Source organism: Nylanderia fulva, unplaced genomic scaffold (assembly GCF_048542155.1).
Source record: "Nylanderia fulva isolate GAGA-0341 unplaced genomic scaffold, ASM4854215v1 Scaffold72, whole genome shotgun sequence".
NCBI lineage: Eukaryota > Metazoa > Arthropoda > Insecta > Hymenoptera > Formicidae > Nylanderia > Nylanderia fulva.
Genome location: NW_028190830.1, coordinates 215,459 through 243,312, shown reverse-complemented (window position 1 = coordinate 243,312; position 27,854 = coordinate 215,459). Strand labels below are relative to the sequence as shown.

Sequence of the window (27,854 nt, the reverse complement as noted above, 5' to 3'; positions counted from 1 at the left end):
GTCCGCTATGGATACCTATTCAACAAAATATCAGAGCCTTCTACTTCGATAAAAAAAAAAAAAAAAAGGAGAGCCGTATAGTGATTTTCCAAGCAGTTTCCTCGCGCGCCACTTCGATCATTTGAAGAGAAGAGAACTCCGTTTAGGATTATCGCGAACGCTCTTCGCGTCTCGGGGGAGGGTATCCCCCGGCCTCGATATAGGATCGCGAAGGGCTGAAGCGGAGCGTCCGAAGGGTCGCGAGCAGCTCTTTCGATCAGCCAGCCAGCCGGCCGAAATGTCGGGGCTATATACGTGCGCGTGTATGCGTGATGGTGGTGCACTCTAACCGGGGGGTTGGTTGCATATGTATATTTGCGCGGCGGCGACGGCGTCGGGACGCCAGGGTGCATGCGCGGAATCTCGCGTGCCGCAGCATGGCAAGTCGGCGGCGAGCGCCGGATCTGGCCCCCACGGGAGAAAGAGAGAGAAAGAGAGAGGAGGCAGTGGTGTAGCAGCATTCCCGTGGCGCTTTCCTCCGCAGTGTGGTGCCTGCTGCGATTGTTGGCTGATCGTTGGCTGACAGGTTGCGGCCGACTGACTCCCTCGACGCATAAAGGCGGACGACGGGACACTCTCGTTACTATGGTGAGTACCGCAATGACGTCGACGTGGTCGTGGTCGTGGTCGAGGGGATGACGAGCTTGTAAAAAAATTTTTTTACGCGATTCTTTTGGCGAGAAAAGTCCCATTGCACACTCTCTGATGTCAATCGCGTCAGATATATACGCGTCAGATGAGGAATATCCCTCTGTGAGCTAGCTTAAGCTAAAGCTCCATTTTTTTTCACCCCTCTAGCCGGGACCGCATATATCCGCGATCTAAACGCGAGCAATTGAATATATTGTTTTGAAGATTTCGAGAATTTTCGTGAACTCGCGGGGTTACAAGAGCTAATAGAGTGCATCGCATTTGGCTCTCAACCCTGAATGTATGCTTTCGATCTCGAGAAACATCTGCTTGCGATTGTAATCTAGCGTGACGCATATTATTGTCAGGGCATTTTGCAGAGTGGTATATTCACATGTTCAAAGTGAGCATGTGGCACATCGCGGATTGGTGTCATTTTATGAATCATATGGATCATATAGTTATTTTAGGGCCACGTATAAATGGGATTTAAATCTCAGTTATATATATTTAACATATATATATTTTTAAATGTTATATATTTAGCACCTAAAAATTAATGTGAATTATATTTAACAAAAGATTAGGAATTTTCCCAATCTGAATGGTAATTGGTATTTTCCCAAAAGAATCAAAGATAAGAATCTCGCATGCGACTCTCGCGAAAACAAATGTCATTTTAAAGGGTGAGACGAGGCGAGAGATTTTGAGGAGTCACGACAAGACGACGCCTTCGTAGTGTCTCTCGACGGTTGATTACTCTAACAGATTACCGGGATTAATCCGGAATTAATGATCCGACGGCTTAACCTCAACTACACCTAGGCTCCTCTAGAAGCGAAACCGTTCTCAGTCAGTTTAAATATTTGCATCGCTCAAACACGAGAATGCGTGAGGGGGAGGAGAGGAGAGAAGAGAAGAGAAGAGAAGAGAAGGGGGAGGATTCGTCGGGCGATAACCCGGTGTGTTTGGTGACCGCGTTCGGGATACCGCGTTTCGTGGACTACCTTTAATATTTATCCAAATCCACACAGGTACATATATATACACGTACACACCTGCACCCTGTTTGCGCGGATAGTCTTCGACCGCTACTGTGGCGCTACCTTTACGGCGTGCCGATTACCGAGAGGGATGGTTGGTTGGGGGTGGTTGATACCGGAAGGTCAATAAGGGAAGTGGAAATGTATTTAGCCGGCTTAGGCTATCGGGAAGTTGTCCTGGAGACTGGTGCGCCGGTAAGAATATTGGGTTTGTTCTTTTCAGCTGAACTGGCTGTGTTAGTTCAGAGTTTATCTCTTTCCTTCCTATGTGGGGTAAAAAAGACAAATTCTGAACCAGTTCAGCTGAGAAGAACAAACCCAATGTTGCAAAATCCAACGGAAACAACAGACCTATTGTCACCCGATCCCGAAGGCTCGAATTCCCTACTATAGCGATTTGTTTTATGTCGATTAAAGATTCATGGCACAAGAGATTTGCAGCAATGGTTGGGGGTGGTTGATACCGGAAGGTCAATAAAGGAAGTGGAAATTTAGCCGGCTAAGGCTATCGGGACGTTGTCCTGGAAACTAGTGCGCCGGTAAGAATATTGGATTTGTTCTTTTTAGCTGAATTGACCGCGCTAGTTCAGAGTTTATCCCTTTCCTTCCTATGTGGGGTAAAAAAGAGAAATTCTGAACTAGTACAGCCAGTTCAGCTGAGAAGAACAAACCCAATGTTGCAAAATCCAATGAAAATAACAGACCTATTGTCACCCGATCCTGAAGACTCGAATTCCCTGCTATAGCGATTTGTTTCATGTCGATTAAAGATTCATGGCGGAAGAGCGTAATAGAAGAACTACATGATTCTCTCTCTTACAGTCGCACTTAGCAAAATTAACGATTAGTAGAGAGATAACTATTTTTTTTTACCCCGAGACAAATAGCAGTTTAACCGGGAAGGAGATAAAGGTAAATTCCCCGGGGAAATTACAAGCATGACACAACAAGGAAACGTATTTGTTGGTCTGGCATTTCGAAGGGGATATCTCAAAAGTAATTGGATCGGATTAAGGGATTTGCAAACTACCTATTAAACAGTAAAATCGCACATCGCTATCTCGTATTGTTATCGATTCGCAGAAGCTTTTACTGAAACGAAAAAAAGTCAATAAAACTCAATCAGTTTTGCATTAACTAGATATACGTGTATGTTTACTGAATAGGCTTTTGCTCGAAAAAAACTCTTGCCCTGAAAAAGTTACGACACAAAGCAACAAGATAAAGAATAACTGTACTGTTGACTCTCGATCGAGTTGCCCGATAGTAGAACGACATAATCGACCGCGACCTTGATCGATCGCGAGCCGGGCTTATCTGAGCACACTTCCGGGCAGCACGCCAACTGTTCCTTATTGATAATCCCATGTTGTAATCTCTACATCTACGTGAGATCGGTCACGGAAGGTCTCTGTCGGGGCGAAGCAGGCGAGATTTCCCCTTTTCGATTTATGCAACATTATACATCATGCGTTGGTATTATAAGTCACGATCAATATGATATGGCGAATGGGGAAGGGGGATGGAAATGGATGGAAAATGGGAGAGAAAGAGAGAGAGGGAGACAAATGAACTTCGTGAGGGGATGCATCTGCATCTCTCTAGCTTTTCGCGCGAGAGGGGTGGAAAAAAGTTTCATTAGAAGATTCTTGGCTGCTGTTTCGTTAAATAAATTCCACTCCGAATGTTCCTTCTCTCTCTCTCTCTCTCTCTCTCTATTAATCGATACTTAAACATATACATATATAAACCAAGTTTTGCTAGTTTGTTAACGTTTTTCTTCTTCTTTGTCCCCTTTCAAAATTCCTGCTGCAATGTATATATTATATTTCTTATTTTAATTTTTACGCTACTAATTTTATCATTATTTTTACAAATGATTTAAGAAGACAGAGTGCAGTTGCAGCACTATATCCGGATAATTTTTCGTATATTTGGTTTTGATCAATACTTTTGCTGAATTCTGCCTAAATTTTAATTATAATTTGAACAAAATTGACCTTTTGGAAATATTGATCGTTCGTAATTTTTGATAAAATTACATACTCTTTAAAAACTGCAACCGAATAAATCATCTCTTTATTTCTAACAAATGTTATTTCTAAAAAAAATAACAATCGGAAAAATAATATTCAAAAAAGATACACCTGACCGAAAATCATGACTTTATTTTACAAGATAGTGTTTCAACCATTTTTTTTATGCATTTATTTAAATATATTTAAAAATAACAATCCGAAAAATAATTTTCAAAAAAGATACATCAGACCGAAAATCATAACTTTATTTTACAAGATAGTGTTTCAACCATTTTCACGTATTTATTTAAATATATGTAAAAACAATTTTATAAAGTTTGTTCAGGAAATTCTATTACTACTTTTAAATAAAATAAAATAAATAAAATAATTAAAAAAAAAAAATAATAAAATAAAATAAATTGTAACACTCCAGTAATTTTCGTATAGTAAACTTACTCCCTTAACGATATATTTGTACTACAAGGCTTCGTTTTATGGGATATGTTCCACTTTTTTTTTTTGGACGACACGAGCACCAAATTTCTTCTACTTATTCTACTTGCGCGCGATAAAAAGTTACCTATTATTATCAGCTCGGGGACGAAAAATGTTTACCGGCGCCCATGGGGCCGGCTATAGGTGAAGAGTCTCTCGAGGGAAGGTAAAAGGGGTATCGAAAACGCGAAAGAGGGGAAGAGAAAGAGAATCACATGGTGTCTGCACGAGGGTTGGTTATCGACCCGTAGCACCTCGGTCGCCATCCGGTGCCCTCCGAAACCGGCGAAAGGGTGCGATAGCTAGGGCGCAACGAACTTCTTATTAGTTGCGCGGGATGGAAAATGGCGGGAGAGGGATGGAGCCCTCTCTCGATAGCAAAAGTTACGTTACAAATTACGCGACCTCCCGAAATTGCGCCCCCGAGAATCCCAAGAAGAGTCTGGACGGGCAACGTGCTCGGAAAGTAAACGCGTATACATATAAGGAAAGGGATGGAGAGAGATAAAGAGAGAGAGAGAGAGAGAGAGAGAGAGAGAGAGAGAGCTTACACAAATATCCGCCCCGTCAGTCTGGAGATTCCACCCCCGGCTTGAATGCGAATCGATCAAACTTCCGCGTTACATCCTGCTTCCACGCCACAAGGTCCTCGTTATCCTGCGGTGCGACCGTTGTTTACACAGTAGGGAATTATTGGAGGACATCGGTAAATATGCTTCTCGACCCCAGTGGGATATTATATTTGTACGATTTTTTTACTACTTTTTTTCTTCCTATACTATCTCTTACCGTCAGTTTTATTCTTATTTGATCTAATATCATGCATTTTAACATAAAAAGCTAGCTCAACCTGATTCAACAAACCTGTCCGAAGCTGACTCCAATTATTCTAGCTTTTTACTAAATGGATGAAATTAGTTAAATAAGAGTAGAGGGATGGGATATTCTTGAGTTTAAGTTTCTATAAATCTGCTTATATTTGTACGATTTTTTGATTACTTTTTTCTCTTCCTACTATCTCTTAGCGTCCCCTTCTATTCTTATTTGATCTAATATTATGTATTTTAACATAAAAAACTAGTTTAATCTGATCCAACAAACCTGTCCGAAACTGATCCACATTATTCCAACTTTTTACTAAATGGATGATATTAGTTAAATAAGAGTAGAGGGATGGGATATTCTTGAGTTTAAGTTTCTATAAATCTGCTTATATTTGTACGATTTTTTTATTACTTTTTTCTCCTCCTACTATCTCTTAGCGTCCCCTTCTATTCTTATTTGATCTAATATTATGTATTTTAACATAAAAAACTAGTTTAATCTGATCCAACAAACCTGTCCGAAACTGATCCTCATTATTCCAACTTTTTACTAAATGGATGATGTTAGTTAAATAAGAGTAGAGGGATGGGATATTCTCGAGTTCAAATTTCTACAAATCTGCTTTGAATGCAATTTTTGCTATTTTCTCATCATATACTGAATGTTCCAGAATTATCGTTAATGAGCAATTCCTAGGGTTATTTGGAGACGATTTTCCCTCTTGCGAAAATGTCAAGGCAATAATATTCGAGTTATAAACGATTAAAAATAAAGGCTTTTTCGTTTACAGTCTTTAGTTAATTTTAGGTAGAATTTACTTGAACAGAATTTGAATTTAAAGCTTACAAAAAATTGGGAACATGCAAAAATGACTTCCCTCGACATTTTCGCTGAGAAAAAATCCTCTCCAAATAACCTCAGGAATCTCCCATTAACGGATGATACGATAAGTCTGGGACACTTTGTATAATCTTCTTTTATGACACAATTAAAGGACAATGGGTAAAATAACCTTTTGATCCTTTCTTTGCATGTTTTTTTTCTTCTATTTTTTGATGTGCTGTGTCATTATAAAATGTTTGTTTTAATATAATATAAAAATAGCAAAATCGCATTTAAACTAGCAGAATTTTGTAGAAATCTAAAGTCAAGAATATGAGAGTATATTTTTTTTCTTTTTTTCTCTTCCTATTACTTCTTATCATCTCCCTCTGTTCTTATTTAATCTAACATCATCCATATTAACATACAAAACTAGTCCGACCTAACATTATTCAACCTAATCCAACACAACCAAACTTGTCGAAGCTGGCCCAAACTATTCCGGCTTTTTACGTTAAACTGGATGTTAGTTAAATAAGAGCAGAAGAAATAGGATATTATTGAGTTCAGATTTCTACAAATCTGCTTTGAATGCAATTTCCGCTAGTTTTTCCATTATATTATATTGAAATAAACGTTTGACAATAATTCAGCACATCAAAACATCTATAGAAGAAAAGATACATAAGAAAGGCTCCATATCCACCAAAATAAAAATCAGATTATTTTATCTATTGTTCTTTGCTCCGAAAAAGATGACTATACTTTATTCCTGCGCAATTATCTAATGAATAATATTTGAATAGAGGATACTTAATGATGATCAAACACGACGAATGCTCATATCTTTGTGTATCGATCGTTATGTAAAGCTACCGCAATTTGTTGCGATTTCAAGTATTTGTCATTCACTCTGAGCATTCGCGAAGAGAGAGGAAGGGAAATTTTAATGAAATTAAACCGCGCCCTCGATACACACAAGTTCACCTGATGTCAATATTTAATCAATCGATTCGCGATCAATCGGAGAGAAACGTAGCGAAATTGATTTCCGCAGCGGGCTAATTACTTATATAAGGGTTATATTTTGAGACCTCGATTGCCCGATGAACGCTTCACCTATTTGAGGTTGTTTATTCTCTCTCGTTCTTGTCAGTGTTGTGCTTAGATGATTTTAAAATTAGCTAGATAAAGATGAGATGGAAATATATATTAATTCATCTTATTGTTATATATAACATGATGATTTTATTTTAAATATATCTGAATAAAAGACAAAATTATGTGACGATTCATCTAGATAATTTATGTTATTTTTAAGATTATGTAACCACAGTTATAAAAAAATGTAAATTATAAAAGAGATGTAAAATATATTCATATACCTTTAAAATTAAATTATCTAAACATTATTCTAGATAATTTAGTAAAGATAACATTTTTTTCATTTAAGATGCAGATATAGACATAGCAGTGTTTGCTGTTATCTAAATAAAATTATATAGATGATTATCTAGATAAAACTTTGGCGTCATCTTTATATAGCGATATTAAAAATATGTGTTATCTACATCTGCATATTAAATTTCAAACAAGTGTTATCATAATTAAATTATCTAGAATAATTATCGATAATTTGGAGTCATAGCATATAAAAATTTACGATAACAATGCGATAAAAATTTATAAATAAAAATAAAGATATATTTTTATATCTTTTTTCTAATTTACATTTTTTTATAACTGCGTTTACATAAACGATCTTAAAAATAATATTATTTGGAAGTTATCTAGATGAATCGTCATATAATTTTATATCTTTTATCTAGATATATTTAAAATAAAATCATCTTTATATCTTATTTAAGATAAATTATCTAAATATTTTTATCTGATCTTTCTCCAGCTAATTTTTAAATCATCTCTCTCTCTCATATAATTTTATATCTTTTATCTAGATATATTTAAAATAAAATCATCTTTATATCTTATTTAAGATAAATTTACATATTTTTATCTGATCTTTATCCAGCTAATTTTTAAATCATCTCTCTCTCTCTCATATAATTTTATATCTTTTATCTAGATATATTTAAAATAAAATCATCTTTATATCTTATTTAAGATAAATTTACATATTTTTATCTGATCTTTATCCAGCTAATTTTTAAATCATCTCTCTCTCTCTCTCCCTTATTTCGTTTCGTGTTATTGATCATTACACAGCCCTATCGCTTTCTCTCTTTCTCTTTCGCGTGTTGGCAATCGTGAGCACGTGCTACCATGTATATCGTGCGCTATCATTTTCGCTGCTGGCGTAAGCTTTCGAATCACGATGAATGCAAGTTATAATATACCTATATGTTATCTGATAAAACGACGCACGCGAGAATCGTCGGACAGAGTGTATAGTTACAGATAAAGCTAATTGGAAAATTAATAATTCGAAGAAATTGATAAGTTCTCTTCATCCCCTCATGTACGACTTATAATTCCCAACTAGTCAGAGTTTTTCCGCTTTTTCCTTTCCCTCTTCTTTTTTTCCTCCTTTTTTAATTTAATCGCTTCCGGCCGACTTACTCGTGTTCCGACTCGCATTCCTCTCTCGTTTAGCGAGATCGCTGACAAGTGGGTTTTTTACACGTCGGCGATGTGAAAAATGCGGCACGCACGATTTCGCGATATTGAGAATTTATACGGCGTTGCAACATTTTCCGCTCGCGATATTTCTTTCATGTATAAAGGGAAAGTTGCGCAAGTCTTATGTCATATACATATATCGGAATAGTAAAGCTCGCGCTTTATAAAATGAAGACACAGGAGCGTTTCTTATTTGCTTTTTTCGACGGCGCCGAAGCGATATATACAGGGTGTAACTGAAAAATATATACGAAGCCCGTCATCAAATTCTCTGGCCAATTTGGAGACCATTTTTCCTCGGCGAAAATATCGAAACAATAATAATTTTGAAGTTTTAATAAAAATTTTTCGTAAAAAATTAAATGAAAGTGGAAATAAAAAATTTGCAATAATCAATAATTGCAAAAGAAGAGCTTTTCACAAACTAAACTTTATTTAATATATTAATAAAAAAACTACATTTTTCAATTAATTTCAAGTAGAGTTTATTTTAATAGTACTTTAGTAGAACTTGAATAGTACTTTAATAGAACTTAATAGTACTTTAATAGAACAAGAAACTTATTTAAAGATCAACGAGCACTTATTAAGGTGATATAAAATAAATCGATTTGTTCAATCTATATTACAAACAAACGTTTCGACTGCACGCAGACTCATATTAATGAAAGACTATTAACTTTAAGGTATGTTATATTGATTTAAATTGAATTTTTTTACTGAAGAAGGCTGCGTGCAGTCGAAACGTTTGTTTGTAATATAGATTGAATAAATCGTTTATTTTATATCACCTTAATAAGTGCTCGTTATGTTGGTCTTTAAATAAGTTTCTTGTTGTTAACAATATACGAGCGAATATAAGTATTATTTGATATTCTTTAATAGAACTTTTAATTTAAGGCTTATATAAAAATATCTGATGACAAAAATTGGCAACATGCAAAAAATGACTTCCTTATATGTTTTTTTTGTTACACCCTGTATATACGTTTGATACTTTATATACGGAGCTTTTCCAGATAAAAAGCTCGACGGGGTAACCTGTCCATGTCCTGAAATATCTTCAAACTCTATTTTCGCCGATGTGAATTCAAGAGGGAAATTAATATTAGAGTAGTCTGTGATTCTCGCGAATCGAGTTTTAGGTACTATATATTACAGAGAAACGCGCGGACAAAAATAATTCCCTGAATAAATAATTCATTCCGCCGCCATTATGTATGACATACTTCCAATATTATGCGCCGTCAGTGCTTGCTGTTATTTAAATAAAATTATATAGATGATTATCTAGATGAAATTTTGACGTCATCTTTATACAGACAATAAAAATATGTTTTATCTATAACTGTATCTTAGATAAAAAAAAGTATTATCTAGAATAATTTTCAGATAATTTTGGTCTAGAATCATATAGCACATAAAATATTTAAATAGTAGAACATAAGCGATAAAAATTTATAAATAAAAGTATGAATATATTTTTATATACCTTTTATAATTTACATTTTTTATAACTGTGTCTACATAAGCAATCTGAAAAGTTATTATTTAGAAAATTATCTAGATGAATCGCCATATAATTTATCTCTTTTATCTCGATATATTTAAAACAAAATCATCTTTATCTTATCTAAGATAAATTTACATATTTTTATCTCATCTTTATCTAGCTAATTTTAAAATCATCTAAGCACAACACTGCTGACATCACAATCCAATATGGTCGGTGAGGAGCCAGGAGCTAAATAACTCATTATTCGGAGCTAATTAATTTGTTATTTTGCAAATAGATTTGAAACGTATAATTTTTTAAATTTAAAAATATTTTACATAAAAATATTTTATAAAAAAAAGATAAACTTTTTTTTATGAAAAATTATCTCAAATAAACTATTTGTGCATATATAAAGACACAGAATAAGATTACTTTGTAGACGCGGCTATATTTTTGAGAAGCTATATAATCGTACAATACATCGAAAGAAGATTGGAAGTACTGTGAGCGGGTATGAATTATTCGTCAAGTTTTCCGAAGTTGTCGTTCGATCTACGGATTCTATTTCGTGATGCGCCACGTTCGGAAATATCTCGGTTTTTCGCGAAACAAACAAGGAATAACGAAATGTCACTTGATATATATTTTTACCAATCTCCGCACGGCAACTGAATATAAATATCCTCGCTGTGCAATATTTTATTATCGTACTCTGTTTTGCATAGGGTGGCTAACCGTTTCAAAAGAAACTTAGACTTTTCACTTTACGATAAATGATATATTAAACCAATAATAGAGAGATAATAGATTGATACACAGATATGACAGTTAACATTAGAATTTTATTCTATTATTTGTATTTTGTACGATAAAAAACTTTATATTGATTTTTTAGTGCTTTTATTTTCGGTGATGATTATTTCTTAATTTTATTTTAAGAATTTTATCACAGTTTTGTTTTGAATTAATTATTGGACGAGTTTATAAAAAAAAATTTGTTATTTTAAATCAGACAATGTGTTTCTTATATAGATGCTGAAGATGATGTCGCAAACCAATTTTCACCAGCACGTCAAGTTTTCGAAATCATTAATAAATTTTCGAATTAGTTATTTTTATATGTAAAAATTGCTTTCTTTGCGATATTTGAATTTTTTTTGTAAAAAAGATTAACGTTATTTGGAAATTATCTGATCAGATGTTATGAATGTTGATCTCCTATAAAATGCATTTTTTATTTCGATATCTTATTTTTTAGTCGTATTAGGATTTAAATACAGAGTTTTGCTGAGATAAAATAAAATACTCCGCTTATAATGATGAAATCATATAATTGTACTCATTATTTGTAGTTTAGGTCTATCGATACACACACATACATAGTGTAACTTATCGTAAATAAATTCCACTAAATATGTATTTATAATAAAGGGTCTCATTTTAATTAATTGCCTACCTTTGAAATTTTTTTTAAATAAATTCCACTAAATATGTATTTATAATAAAGGGTCTCATTTTAATTAATTGCCTACCTTTGAAATTTTTCGAAACAAATGCATTTTCGAAAAAATATTCTAAATAAAAGTTGTATAACTTAAAGAGGGATAAATAATAGTGAAATCAATTTTGAAAAAAATTATTTTTATCTCCAGAAACCTTTCTTCCATATGAGAAATAGTTCCCAGTTTTAATCTTTCCCCTCACAACATACACATCTGAAAGATATTCAGAAGATATCTCGAAGATATCTTTTCGCATAAAAACATCTTAGAATATACATTCTTAAGTGTTCATAATATGGCTAAAAAGATATCGCGAAATAAAAAAATGCATTTTATTATAGGGAATAAACAATACATTCATAATATTTAATCAGACTTTCTGGATATACTTTTTTACAAAAAAATCTCAAATATCGCAAAAATGTCATTTTTTTACATATTAAACTTCAATTATTGTGGAAATCTGATGTAAAATTTGGTTTGCGACATCGTTTTCAGTACTAAAAAAAATCTATAAGAAACTTTGTTTGCTTTAAAATAATTTTTTGGCTGTAAACTATAGTGTTATTTATATTTTAACAATTACTGTGCAATAAAATTGCAATATTATAATTGCATTATGGCTCCTGGCTCCTCATCGACCATGTTGGATTTGTGACGTCAGAGGTGAGACAACATGCTAAAAATTCTTATTGTTAGATACCATTTCGAAATAAAAATATATTTCGATGAAACAGGATTTCAGATGATTTTAGCACACTTTTAAAATACCTCAAAAACCATCCTTTTCCCTTTATATATGTGTAAGCAACATTTGTAAAATGACTGTATATATATATGAGGACAATTGATTGTCAAGAGAACAGTTTTCGAGGTATTTTAAAAGTGTGTTAAAGCCATCTAAAATAGTGTTTCATCAAATGACGTCAAAATGACGTCTAATAACGTCATTATTTGCTGCTAGGGATCTTTATATTTAAAAATAACAAAAATTTTTAGCGCCTCTGACGTCACAATTCAACATGGCTGCGGCGAGGATCCAGTAGCCTTGTTTCAATTCAACTGATGTTTTAAGATCGATATAGTGCTGAAGTTGATAACTCTAATTGTGCACTGTACATATATTCTCATAGTACTCCCCCCTCTCTTGATTATCAAGGGAAAAGAATAATTTTTGAGTTATCAATTCATCGTGTTTTTGTGGTGAAACGAAACTATAACCTATATAATAACCTATAATTTTCAAGGTATATATTTTATTAAAAGTGTGCTAAAGCCATCTGAAATAGTGTTTCATCGAATAAAGTTATTCTCTTGTAGAAATTTATCGCTAGTAACGCTAATTAATCACTTATTTCGAGTACTTAAAATACAGATATACAGTATAATTTAAGTACTCGAAATAAGTGATAAATTAGCGTTACTAGTGATAAATTTCTATAATGGATTAGAAGTCAAAATGACATCATTTTGATGTTTAATAGCGTCAAAATTGCTATTAGGAATATTTTCATTTAAAAATGACATTTAAGAATTTTATAAGTGTGTGCTTTTTCTCGCCTCTGACGTTATTACAATCTAACATGGCCGCGGCGAGGATCCAGGAGCCTAATTATGTTTCAAAATTAAAATTATTCCACTAAAAAAAAATCCCGATGTTTTAAGGTCGATATAGTACCGAAGTTGATTACTCTAATTGTGTACTGTACATATATTCCGCGATAGTCGCTATTTATCGCTCCTAATTATCTCGCGCACACGTTTCGAACGAGGTGCCTGAACATTGCACACTATTCTTCCTCTTGCAAAGCAAAGCCCGATCGATGGATTAAACGTTCGCCGACCTGAAAACGCTCTTCGCCGCTCCTCGTTCAAGTACCGAATTACCGCAATCTGCTAATAGATTCTGCCACGTGATCCGTGGACCGTGCGCAGCACGCACACGTGGGACACTCTGTCCCTCTCTCTCTATTTCTCTCTTCCGTCTCGTGCGGTCCTCCTGGTAGTGGGGTGTATTACGAACGACGTTATGCAGAAGTGGCCACGCGCGAGTAGGAGGAAACCGGAGGAAACGTTTCAGTGTCGAGCTAACCGCGATTGCGTTCCGTTTCGTCAGTCATAATCGTCGCTTTGTTGTTATCGTCGATTCCGATGGGACGACGTAAGCGGGACAAGTTTGGACCGGGCTGATGCTTGTCCCGAGATCGTGTCGTCTCCGATTAGGAGACATCTCCCGTAGGATCGAGTGTTAACGGGGTACCAAGTGACCTGATTCAAATAAGGGGGCGACCTCGAAAACGTGTCGCGATTAGAACGAAAATTTTAACGACTGCCAGTGTTGTGCTTAGATGATTTTAAAATTAGCTGGAGAATGATGAAAGTATGTGAATTCATTTTTGATAAGATAAAGATTATAATTTTGTTTTAAATATATCTAGATAAAAAATACCTGTAAATAACTATATATCTGGATAAAATGAAATATATCTAGATAACACTCTAAATCAAATTATATGAACATTATTTTAGATAATTTAGTAAAGATAATACTTTTTCTTCATCTATATAAGATGCAGATGTAAATAATATATATTTTTATTATCTATATATAAAGATAATTAAAATGATGCCAAAATTTCATTTAGATAATCAGTGCATAAAATTATATAGATGATATTTAGATGAAGTTTTGGTGTCATTTTATCTTTATATATAGATAATATAAATATGTATTATTTATTTCTGTATCTTATAATTAATTGAGAGAGAAAAAAGTATTATCTTTATTAAATTATCTAGAATAATTATATATACTTATATCCCAAGTAGAACAGAAAAGTCAAAATAATGTCAATTTGACGTCATCTTGACCAAATTTGAACTCCAAATTTGATCAATATGACGTCAAAATGATATTATTTTGATTTTCTGTTCTACTTGGGATATAAATATTCTAGAATAATGTTCAGATAACTGGGTTTAGGACCATATAGCACATAAAAATACTTAAATATTTTTGTTAAGTAGCAGAACTTAAGCAGTAAGTACTAAAAACTCACAAATAAAAATATAAATATATATTTTTATGTCCCTTCTATAATTAACATTTTTTTAAATAAATATGTTTACATAAAAGGTCTAAAAAATAATATTATCTGAAGTTATCTAGATGAATCGCTATATAATATTATCTTTTATCTAGATATCATTAAAATATGAATTTACATATTTTTGTCTCATCTTTATCTATAACTAATATTAAAATCATCTAACAATAACACTGTAGATGATCATTTATATAATTTTAGATAACACAATTTTAGTAAACACTCGACGGGACGAGAGACGCGATAAGGTGTTCCTGACGAAGGAAACTGATTAACCCACGCGTTTATCGTTCTCGGTTTCCGCCTAGAGTCCGCTTTCTGGAATAAATTATGACCGCGTTTTTTATTTCTTGTCTCTCTTCTTCCGAAAGTGCGAAAGAGAATCCTCCAAGAGAACTATAATCCGTTATTAATTCCCACGACAAGATTCATCATCGTGTGTACAGATGTCTTTCCTCGAACCACAATACGTGCTGATTCAGGGTCTTAAGAAGGCACACATATGGACTAACCATAATATTATTAGCTCCTGAGGTTGCGCGAGACAAAACACGTTCGTGAAGGATCCAGCTCATGAGAAACCGATTTCTCCGCGAAACATATTTCGTCATTTCTCACAGGAGAATATACGCGACACGTGAATAGCAAAAGATGCACCAGTAAACCCGAGAAGATAGGAAGATATCGCGAAACTACGCAGATACGTGTGTGATTTAAAACGTGACGTTTTTATTTAAGCACGTATAGCGGACTTGGAAATGGAGACAGATAGAAACAGGTTTCAATGAAAGAAAGTTGTGAAACAGATCTTTGACTCTCGATAAGGAAGAGTGCTTTCGTTCTCGAATAGTGAGTTCGGCTTTTGATTTGGGTAAGTAGAAAAAAATTTAGGCATTTTGGGGTGCCAACTTCACGGACTTTAAGATTTGGTTATTGATGGAATTGCCCGTTTTTTTTTTCATAACTTGTATATCCTGCTAAACAAACAATATAATAGTCTCGAAGAAATATTCAATAGTTACTGAGTTACAACCAGTCAAACAAGTTTTTTATTTGACTATCTATAAATCAATAATTATCTATCATTTACTAAGGTTTAAGTCTGTTACATTTTTTGTTCAGCAAGTCATAAGTTATACAACATGTGAGAAAAGCTGATTTTACTGAGATTTAATTTCATCTGGGATTTTATATAGGTTTACCGACCTCGTACTAGTCATATAAAATTTAATCTTAGTAAGATTAGCTGGTTTCCTTATATGTTCTGGCTTATGATTAGCTGAACGAACAACTTACTGTTGCCAGCAGTCGGGAGTAAAAATATAATAGGCACAAATAATACACGGTTACTGATTTACAGTCAAATATAAAAAACGTGGACTTATAAGCAGCGTTTGCTGTTATTTAAATAAAATTATATAGATGATCATCTAGATGAAACTTTGACGTCATTTTATCTTTATACAGGGTATCCTAGACCACCCGTACATCTTTTTTCTTTCAAAAACTAAGCATTTTAGAAAAAAACGTTTTAGACAAAAATTGTATGATTTTGAGGGGAACATACGATGGTGCCATTGATTTGACCTTGAAAAATCATTTAAAGGTCACGTGAAGGTCAACTTCAATTTTTTAAATGGAACTACCTATTTTTCATTACATATTCTTGTAGGATATCTCAACAGCTTTCCAAACCCCTATAATAAAGTATTTTTTCATGGTGTACTCTTTGAGTTATAAAGGTTTGAAGCTAACAATTTTTTGACATATAATGTAAAATATTTTGTAAAATATTCAATTTTCGATAATCATGCCTTAATACTTTTCTGCACAGTATAAGAAGATCAATCAATTGGTATAAAGAAAACAGATAATTGTTTTAAAAAGAATATGTAATATTTTTATAAGTAACTATGTGTTTTTTTACATCAATTGATTGGTCTCATTATTCCGTGCAAAACCTTCACATGACCTTTAAATGACTTCTTATGTACCCCTCGAAATCATACGATTTTTGTAAAACGTTTTTCTCTAAAATGCTTAGTTTTTGAAAGAAAAGGGGTGTACGGGTGGTCTGAGACTATAGATAATATAAAAATATGTATTATCTATAGTATATTCGCATCTTCGATAAAAAAAGTATTATCTTTACTAAATTATCTAGAATAATTTTTAGACAATTTTGGTTTAGAATCATAGCACATAAAATTCTTAAGTATAGTAGTAGACCTTAAGTATAATAGTAGAACTTAAGCAGTAAGTGATAAAAATTTATAAATCAAAATATGAATACGCATATATTTTATTTATATCCCTTTTATAATTTACATTTTTTTTATAATGTTTAAATAAGCAATTTTAAAAATAATATTATCTGAAAATTATCTAGATGAATCGCCATATACAATTTTATCTTTTATATAGATATATTTAATCTAGATATATTTCTAGATATATTTCTTTTAGATTTTAGATCTAGATATATTTAAAACAAAATCATCTTATCTAAGATAAATTTACATATTTTTACTCAACACTTTATCTAGTTAATTTTAAGATTATCTAAGCACAACACTGCTTATAAGTTACAACATAAAATAAAAAAATAAAAAACAGCCAATTTCATCAAAATCCTATTATACGTATTTGATGCGAATTCCTTTAATTAATCGGAGTTTTGTATGTGTATGTGTGGCATGAATCGGTATAAAAGTTCCTTAGCTATAGTCTGGCGATATCGCGGCGTTTCTATAGTGGCATACGCGAACAATCGAACAATCGAATATCGCACGCAGTTTGTATATCCGATATCGTATTGCTGCATTCTCCTTGAATGGCGCATAATAATCGCGTGGCGCTCGTGATTTGGATTTAAAGTGAATGGGATTTGCCGATTATCACGTTCGATTCGCATTAATAATGCGTCATCTTAAATAACGAAATGGCTATTATGTAACGTTACGAAATTAATTTAAAAATAAATATGTACATACACACAAGGCGACTACTTTTAATCTATATATATTAATATATTTTCCAAATAACTTTGAATTAAAAAAAGTGAACACAAATATAAAATATCTTGTAAAATATTAATTTTTCAATGTTACCTAAATACTTTTCGGTATAAGAATAATTAGACAAATCAATTTGTGTGAAGAAAATGCATAGCTTTTCTTTAAAGAAAAAGTATGTATAATAATTTACAACTATATTTTTTTTAACAATACATATCTTCTTTACACCAATCGATTCTTCTCATTATTTTGTGCATAAACATCATCGAAAACTGAATATTTCATAATTTTTATGTACAATTATATCAAATTGAGATATAAAATATCTCGTGAAACTATTCTTTTTGACTATTCTACCCTTATAACTTTTTATGTATAAAATATTGCAAAGAATCGACTTATATAAAAAAATATGGTGATTCCATAAAAAAACAAAGATAATCTTGAAATTTCCAAGACTCTTCCATCTATCAAATTTTTTGCGATATTTTAATGGCCCTTGAATCTCGTCCAAAATCTGTTGAATATTTTAAATTCAAAATCATTTGTGGAAGATAAGTATAGTGACTTATATAATAGATTAAAATTGATCTCTCTGTATTTTAAATATGTATAAAATAAAAAAATATATAAAATATAAAAAAAAATATATATATATATATATATATATATATAAAATAAAAAAATATGTGCGTCACGGTTCTCTTTTGATACTTCAAATGCCGAAATGCGAATTTTCATCTTTAGACTTTTCGTGAGAGTCTAATAATAAACACGTTCGCGATATAAATCGGGCGATAAATTGCATGCCTCGGTAATCGATGCTGTCCCGATTTCGCAAACTGATTTAGATTAGACACCGAAGCGAGATCTTAATCTAGAAATTATCCGACGGAATCGTATAAGTAAGTTAATTCGAGAGGGTCGATCGTCCACGAAATTCTCATACGAGCACGAAAGCGTAGCAAGAAGAATCACCGGACGAGCCACGCTCGTTTTTTTTCCCGCATTCTAATTAGTAATTTATGCGATTTCTCCTTCGTTACTATCACGAACCGTGATTGCGAGAGCTCGCAAAATATCTGGCAGCCAAGACAGCTGTTGTAATTATTAACCGACAAGGTTCACCGATGTGCAATCTCGGAAGGAGACCGATCGATCGCGTAATTGCACATCATGATCACCTGTGCTTGTAAACAGCTTGAAAATAGATCGTTCAAATTGAATAAATGTATCGTTTATATTTTATGCTACTCTGTTAATTTTATTTATTTATTTCGCTCGATTATTATAATGCTTGAATGTACAAGGGTGCTCAGTGTAAGGGTCCGCATAATTTTTGAGACCTTTTCGACAGTTTAAAACAAAATTTATATAGTGAAAATTAATGTGTTTTGTGTACGTAAGTTATCACAGGCAATAAAAACAATTAAAAAATATTTCAACATTAATATTTTTATAAATAAATTTTTTTAATATATAGTGGCTTTATTTATAAAAACAATTTATATATAAAAAATACGATGATTTCATTTATAAAAAATCAAGGTGGCATTGATATTTTTGTAAAACAATTTTTTCAAATTTTTTATTGCATTTGATAGTTTACGTAAAACAAATTAAATCTTTATTAAATAAACATTTATGATATTATAAATTTCAGCAAAAAAACTTCTCTTTATTTTTCTCAGAGAAAATTAGAAAGGAATTTTTATTAAAATCAATGATTTCTAAAACATACCTGTACATATTCTCGAACTCGGAAAAAATATGCGGATTTACTGTGTAATGTAGATTTTATTGGGAAAACAAACAGCTGGATGATGCAGTGCGACGACAATACTTCTTCTATTTACAACTGCGCAAAGGTAGCGCAATTGATAGAACTCCTTACCGCGTTTGTCACTTTAAGAACTTCGTGTTTGTGCGATACAATAGAAAATCTTTCGCAAACGGTTTTTCAGCAGACAGACTTTCGAGCGAATCACAGTTGAGCGAGACACAATCTCGGACAAGTGTTTTTTATCTCACAAATGAATCATACATATAATTTTAGTGTCCTGTCGCATCAAGTAAAAGTGATATTTTAATTTAACATCGAAAAAAATTATTGATTTAATAAATATTTATTTCTGCCTAATAAATTATTTATTTGAAACAAATAAATATTTATTTGTTTTGAGAAGGATTTGTTTACGTCGAATAAATTTTTTCACATCAAATCAATATTATTAGTTTCAAATAAATGATTTATTTGGCAGCATTGAAATAAATACTTATTCGAATTCAATAAATTATTTTTTTCAGTGCATATATTTTATGCGATATATTTATCAACATTGTGATATATTTTATTAATATTGATATATTATATTGTGATATATTTTATTTATTTTATTTATTTAATGTGATATATATAGTATGTTTTATTAATATTTTGCGAGATCGTTTAGTCGCATTGATCGCTAAGAAACGGTGCTCCCAAAAAAGAAACCGTATTAGGGTCTCTCGATTTAACTCGAGGAAGCCGTGTCGTGACTTAAATTAGGCGCATTTGCGTCACTTAATTACGAGGAGGATCGATCGAGGGAAAATCGCTGCCATTTAGTCCATCATTTCCACCATTTAGTCAAACCGAAATTTGCCGAAAGCTTCAATTTTTTCTTTCCCCCTTTCTTTTATTACATTGGTAAAGATAACATTGAAGGTTTGATTATAATCTTTATTGGCGTTTAGATAGCACTTTCATACTTATCTATCGATTTTTGGTAGATTAAGTTTCTCGTGTGTACTTTCTGAAAAACAAAATTAATTAGCGAAAGATATAAATAGAATTTATTATCAATGTTGCGTTTTCTTTTGGCAAGATTATTATCGGTGATTATGAAAGAGTACTTTAATCATTTATTATTCGGGAAGGAAACCGGGAATGTAATATTAAAAATCGATAAGTTTGAAGAGGTGATATTGAAACATCAAAAATAAATTTAATTAAATTTTCAGGTTATCGCTTTGCTAATGAAAGAAAAAGATCTTACATAATCTTTTTAATTATATAACAATATCCCGATATATTTCTCAGAGACCTTTCATCCTCTCGCGCAGAATAAAAAGAAGTGTCAAATCAATACTACTTTATATACTCACATATACGATATATGCAACAATGAACAATATCTATATAATTTTCTTATAAGAATTTGCTAAATCTTAAATTTTGACAATATTTTTCTTGGTTAAAAAAGGAAATTTACTTGAATAAAACATTTTATATAGTTTAATTAAGAAAAATATTAATCTTATTTATTATTTAAGGAATTATCTTTATATTTATTATTTAAGGAATCTTATTTATTATTTAAGGAATTTTTTAAATTAATTTAATTTTTAATTAATTTTTTAATGAAATTTTTAAATTCCGAACAAATGTTGGATAGAAAATAATATATTTTCACATAAAATAATGTATTTTTTCTTTTCTTCAATTGATAATTATAATATTGAAATAAGACTATAATATTGTTGAAATTTCAGCTTTAGCAAATTTTTATAAGAAGATTATATAAGGTGTTCTATTTTAAATGCCGCGGGCAAATGTCTCGAAAAATATGGAACATACGGAAAAATGTTTTAGACAAAAGTTGTTTGGTTCAAAGGGGGACATAAGATGGTATCATTCACCTTGTATTATCATTTGAAAGTCACTTTCTTAAATGAGAATCCCTATTTTTTGCCTATCTTGTCGCTTATCTCGAGAGCCTTCAAAAACACTAGAAAAAATATTTTTCTTTTTTCTTAAATACTTCTCGACTTGATAAGGGTTAAAGTTTACAATTTTTTGATATATCGAGATAAGCTAAAAGAATACGTAATGAAAAATAGGGAGCTCCATTTAAGAAACTAAAGGTGACCTTTACGTGCCCTTCAAATAATTATTCAAAATTAAATCAATGATACCATTTTGTGTCCCGTCATAAAACCTTTTTGTATATGAAACGTTTTTTATTGTATAGCTTCCATATTTTTTGAAATATTTGCCTGCGGCATTTAAAATAGAATACCTTGTATATACGAGTACTAATAAATGTTGATTTGACATTTCTTTTTTTCTGTGCGCGCTTTGACAAACTCTGACATTTCTAGAATAAACGCGGAATGGAATTGATCGAGTGCGAGTCCGACCTTCAAATCGATATAATTGCCGCGAATTTTTTTGTTATAAAATATTCACTTCGTGGTTGCACCTAGAACAAGGATAAGGCACGTAGATCTTATCGCCCATGGGACTTTATATTTTTCTGGGTGCTGACGTATTGTTGCGCGAGGCGTAAAACAGTGCGCTAGTTCGCGATATACGACGTATATTATAGAGCGAGAGAGACGACATTAAATTCTCGGCATCGTGTAATTTAGAGCAACCGTTCTCTGCACACGACGTGGCTTGTATAAGATCGTTACGATATAGCCGCGACGCGTTGAAAGTAAATTAGAAGGAGAAGAGCGTTGTTCGCTCTCTCGGGCGCGCTAGATGCGAAACGTTTTTAAGGCTCTTTGGTACTCACGGCTATATTAGACTGTGACGTCATCAGTGTTTGCTGTTATTTTAATAAAATTCTATAGATGATCATCTAGATGAAATTTTGGCGTCATCTTATATTTATATATTTAGATAAATATATGAAGATAATTTTAAATATATCTAGATAAAATAAAATATATCTAGATGACTTTAAATCAAATTATCTGAACGTTATTCTAGATAATTTAGATAAATGGTAAAAATAATACTTTTTCTTCATTTAATATTTGCAGATGTAGATAATACATATTTTTATTGTCTATATAAAGATAAGATGATGCCAAAATTTCATCTAGATAATAAATGTTTGCTGTTATCTAAAATTATCTAGATGATCATTTAGATGAAATTTTGACGTCATCTTATATTTATATAGATAATAAATACATATATTATCTATATCTGCATTTTATATAGATCAAAAAAGTATTATCTTTATTAAATTATCTATATATGTATATACTGTGTTTACATAAGCGGTCTTAAAAATAATATTATCTATAGAAATTATCTAGATGAGTCGCTATATTATAATTTTATCTTTTATCTAGATATAATTAAAACAAAATCACCATTGTCTTATCTAAGATTAATTTGCATATTTTTATCTCATCTTTATCTAGCTAATTTTAAAATCATCTAAGCACAACACTGGATGTCATCGCAAGCGAGAAAGCGCACGTTGAAATTTTTTGCGTGCCATTTTTAAATAAAAAGATATTTTGATGAATTTCTATTTTTCTCGCTTCTGACGTCACAATCTAACATGGCTACAAGAGAATACCAAGGAATCTTAAGGGAATGCTGACTGTATTTTATCAACAAAATATTATTTCATTCAACTATATTTATTGACTATCAGAATGAAAAATTTTTTACTAGAATTAAAGTATTCATAATAATAAATCTGCTACTATATACATATATGTATATAAAGAAAAACCAAGAAAGTTAAATAATATTAGTTTTCTTATCGGTTAGGTTAGGTTATAAGTTGACCTAATGCAAAAGACCAATAAGAAAACTATATAATTATTTAGATTTCTTGTTTTTTTTTATATACATATATAGTAGCCTAGATGTATTATGAATTTTTTTAATTGTTAGCATCTCCTTAAATGTCTCATTATTAAAATACGACAAATATACTCGTTTTGGAAAAATAATATATTTGCTCACATATCCTTTGCTTAAAACTGATAAATATGGAAAAGGCAGAGATAAAAAGACACACAGAAAGAGAGAGAGAGGAGGTAAAGATAAGACTTATTTGACATTGCAACGCATATTTGTACGTATGTGGGTGACGAAAAGGACATTAAGAAAAAAAGTAATAGATTGCACGCAAACTACGTGGCACCGACAACTACTTTCTTTAGTAAAACGACGCGTTATCATGTGCGCTTCGCAAACATCGTAAATCTCATTGAAGACCTATTGTTCCTTCGAGAGACGATAAAACCGCGAGGAGAACGACAGTTTAATTAATGCTAGACGACCCGTCGTGGATCATCTGATATCGGAGGACAGGGTGTATACTCCCGGGAAAAACTTTGAAAACCTGCTATTCTCAGGGAATTTTGTTCAAGCTTGAAAATGTAATTTTCCCGGAATTTAATTGGGATTCGAGGAATTAAAAAAATCCTTTTATATTAATTTTATTCTTTTTTAGCACTTAAAAACATATGTCTAACACATTTTGGCAATATTTAAGTTTTTATTAAAATTTTATGTGATTTTTTTGATTGACAATCTATTTTTCAAGAGTATCAAGATCTTATATAAATTATAAATCTTCATAAAAAATTGTTCATTTTTTAATAGATAATATTTAAATATATTAGCACTAATAAATAATTAAATAAACAATATTATAATTTCCTATTCTTCAAGGTATCTACTCAAATTTTTTGTATAAAAATTCCCTGATAAAAATAAAAATATAAAACAAAAAATAATTTATTATAAAATGTATTTAAATTAAATATTGATTAAAATCAAATAAATAATAATTGAACAAATATTTAATTTAAATAAATTAGTATTTTCCTCGAGACATTTAAAATAAATTATTTTTTGCTTTACCATATAATTTTATTTTTTTCAGGAAATTTTTATACAAAAAATTTGAGTGGACGCCCTGAAGAGGAAATTATAATTACGAGAGACGGTAGTTCGATCAAATTACGTGGTAAAACGCGATCGAAATTACACGATTCACGAATCCACGTCCAGCCCGGGAATAGAGGGAGAGAGCAGAAGTCGACGCATCCCTCGGGAGTCATGAACTCTCTCCCGTCGTATCTCGTTCGTTAGATAAATCCCGAGCGTTATCGCGCTCGTTAGCGACGACGACGACGGGATCTCTCGCATTAAACATCGCTCGCTTTATCACCCGCGGAGTCCGCGATCCTGACGGATGTTCTTCCGGCGCGCGTGGCTTATCGCGGACCGACACGCCTGCGATCCGCCAAACGAATATCCGGGGAGACCTGTGAAAATAATTAGACTCGAGAAAGAGAGGACCGTCGGTCTCTCTTTGATTGCGCGAAAGAGAATTGGAAACCGTTTTCGTTCGCGCGATGCCTCGAAGTGTTAATTCAGGGGATGATGATTAGATCTGTTTTATCGACAAATATTATTTTCATTTAACTCTTTATTGGCTATACGGAATGAAAAATCTTTTACTAGAATTAAAGTATTCATAATAACAAATCTGGGCTACTACATATGTATACATATATTGAAAAAAATAAGAAAGCTAATAATAATAAAAAAATTCTTAAATTAAATATAGCAAACAATCAACAAAAATTTTCTAGTTTACTAAAAACTTTTCAAATTTTTTAGTATCTATTATTATTTTACAATATATTGTTTAATGTATGATAAAAATTGGAACAAATAGCGTCTTATAAGGTTCCGCTTATATAAAGTTTTTCGCGATGCTTCTAATGAAGGGAAAATCCTGCATAGAAAAAAAAAAGAAATATCAAAATATACTTATATACTCATATATACGCAATACTATAATCTTCTATATAATCTTTATTATAAGATTCTATAACCTTCTTATAAGAATTTACTAAATCTTAAATTTCAAGAATATTACAAATTTATTTCAATATTATATATTGTCATTTGAAGAATATAATAAAATATGTTATTTTGTATAAAGAGATAATTTATTTTCTATTCAATATTTTTCTTTTTCCACTCAAGAAAAATTATTATGTATTCTTAAATTATAAGATTAACACTTTTCTTGGTTGAACTATATAAAATGTTTTTATCCAAGCAAATAACAAGTATATAATAAGTTGACATTTCTTTTTTTTCTGTGCGGAAAATTCGAAACCTTATCAGTGAGAATCACGACACATAGATAATAGTTAGAAAAATAGCTGTTGTGTGCAAGAAAATTGAGAATTTACAAAGAAGTCTAATAAATTACTGTCGCTATTATTAGGTCTCTCCTTCTTTCGCTCGCTCTCTTTCTCTCTCTCTCTCTCTCTCTCTCTTCTCTTTAGAAATGTAAACTTTGTAACGAGATATTACGACAGCTAATTACTTCTAATGACAGAGCAAGAAGCAGCTCGCGATTCAGGAGAGGCAGAGGAAACGACGGAACAGCCGACACATGTAGCATTCGGGTGAGTGAACGTCTTTATTTTAATCTTCCGAACTCGGGACGAGCTATTATATGCATATAAAAGTTCCCGTGCATTATTTTTTTTCGTACGGAGCCGTATAAAACGGGAAATGGAAGATATAATCTACGCTAATTCTAATACACGGAACACGAGAGAAATACGTTTCAATGCAACGTCGAGTTTTAATCTCTTCCTCCGTGTCGTTAATCTTCGCGTACTTTCATCCGTTATTAAATTTACATTTTATAATTTGCATGAGATATACATATATTCTATAATGTTTGCGAACGCGAGTTGTTCGTCTCCGCCCGCCCTCTCGTGGAATGGGATTGAAACGTGAATTAGATTAAAATTGGAATCCCGGAGAAGGTATATATATATATATATATATATATGGGAACAGACAACGCAAAAGTAACTGCTTCCTCTGCCAAGCAAAGAAAAGTTAGTGGAGTAAGTTGGAGCGGTAAATTGTTAAATTATAAAGTCCGATCCATCTTCCAGTCTCCCATTCTCCATTATTAAACCATTATAGTATTAAGAATATAAGAAAAGCATTAAATTATATAACGGGTTTGACGGGTTAACAAAATTTTAATTCAGTCTTTTCTCGCGTCGCTTCATTAAAAATGTGTTTCGTTCTTCAAAGTCTATCAAAGTTTCATAAGATGGTAAATTATATTTTCCCGGATATACGGGGCGTAACTAAACAAAGGTATACGAAGCGCACCATCAGATGCAGGACGACAAACTGAATCGAAAAGTCCTGAGCCATTTTTTAATCCGAACTTTATTTTTGACGCTATAAATTCCCGATTAGAAATTGGCCCGATGTGTCATAAGGACCTAGTCGGGTATTCTTAAGACATGCCTTACTAAGGCCAACCTGATAAGGTTTTTATCATTACCTAATATGGTTAACCATAAGACGGCCAAAAACAAAGTGAAATAAGTAATTTGATCAAATCTTGATGAGGATTCTGTATACATGCCTTGCCGGAAAATAGTAATTATAAACGCAGTATTTCATAGGGTTTTGTAAACAGATCCTGATCAGGACATGTAGTCTTGCTCTGAGAGGGCATATCTACATGTCCTGATCAGGATCTCTTTATGTAACCCTATGAAATACTTCGTTTATAACTACTATTTTCCGACAAGGTATATATATAGAATCCTCGTCAAGATTTGATCAAATTACTTATTTCACTTTGCTTTTGGTCTGTTATGGTTAGCTAGACTTGGAAATAATAAAGACCTAATCGCGGGTTGGTTTTAGTAATATTGTTAAAGTTTGCCGCCAATAATTAGCGCGTGCTGCAACAGAAAACAGCCTAGGCCCCGCTTTAAAAGCCTACTAAGGTGGCGCCTACGCTGTTTTCCGTTGTAGCCACGCGCTAATTGGAGAACTTCAACAATTTATAGCGTGAAAAATAAAGCTCGGGTTAAAAAGAGGTTCAGGACTTTTCGATTTAGTTTGTTGTTCTGCATCAGATGGTGTGCTTCGTATAGCTCTGTTTAGTTACACCCTGTATAATGTCTCTTCGCTAGCTATGCTTATCATATTTGACGTTTAATTTTCTTACATTCCAGGTATCGGTATAATGAAGCCGTCCATGAAGATGGGAGTGATCGCTTTGATAGGGATCTGCGTAGTTTTTTATCAGTATCACCTGTCCACCGGCGTTACTTTCGACCAAGTAACGGCCTTCAATGCAGACACTTCCGCGGAAGACGCCGATCTACCGATCGGCGAAGAGGGCGATAACTACAGCAAAACCCCGAGAATCTCCGAGGACACGGTAAAGAGAAAAGAATTACGATTATTAGTAATTACCATGTAATTACGAGATATTAATTGCTCGTCAATTTCCGTTAATCTCGCTTTCCTCGCCCGACAGATTAATTTTATTATTGTCATTTCACTGGTCAACATTGATTTTATTGCCAATATTATATTCAATCGATTTTAAGGTAACTTTT

The 27,854-nt window shown here is 32.2% G+C and overlaps 1 protein-coding gene across 5 annotated transcripts in view; it reads left to right on the top strand.

Moving 5' to 3' along the window:
* The first annotated feature begins 477 nt into the window (after positions 1 to 477).
* GlcAT-P (Glucuronyltransferase P) overlaps positions 478 to 27,854 on the top strand; it is a 35,998-nt gene continuing 8,621 nt past the window's right edge. The window contains exons 1-4 of one of the 5 annotated variants that reach the window (XM_029307448.2): positions 1,846 to 1,907; positions 2,130 to 2,251; positions 25,802 to 25,871; positions 27,465 to 27,673. In XM_029307448.2, coding sequence (XP_029163281.1) covers positions 27,476 to 27,673 — 198 coding nt within the window. In that variant the 5' untranslated portion in view covers positions 1,846 to 1,907; positions 2,130 to 2,251; positions 25,802 to 25,871; positions 27,465 to 27,475. Of the gene's footprint in view, positions 628 to 1,845; positions 1,908 to 2,129; positions 2,252 to 13,569; positions 13,896 to 14,823; positions 15,494 to 25,801; positions 25,872 to 27,464; positions 27,674 to 27,854 lie in introns of those variants that run through there. The other 4 variants (XM_085488798.1, XM_029307447.2, XM_029307446.2 and 1 more) reach the window with 4 other exon arrangements.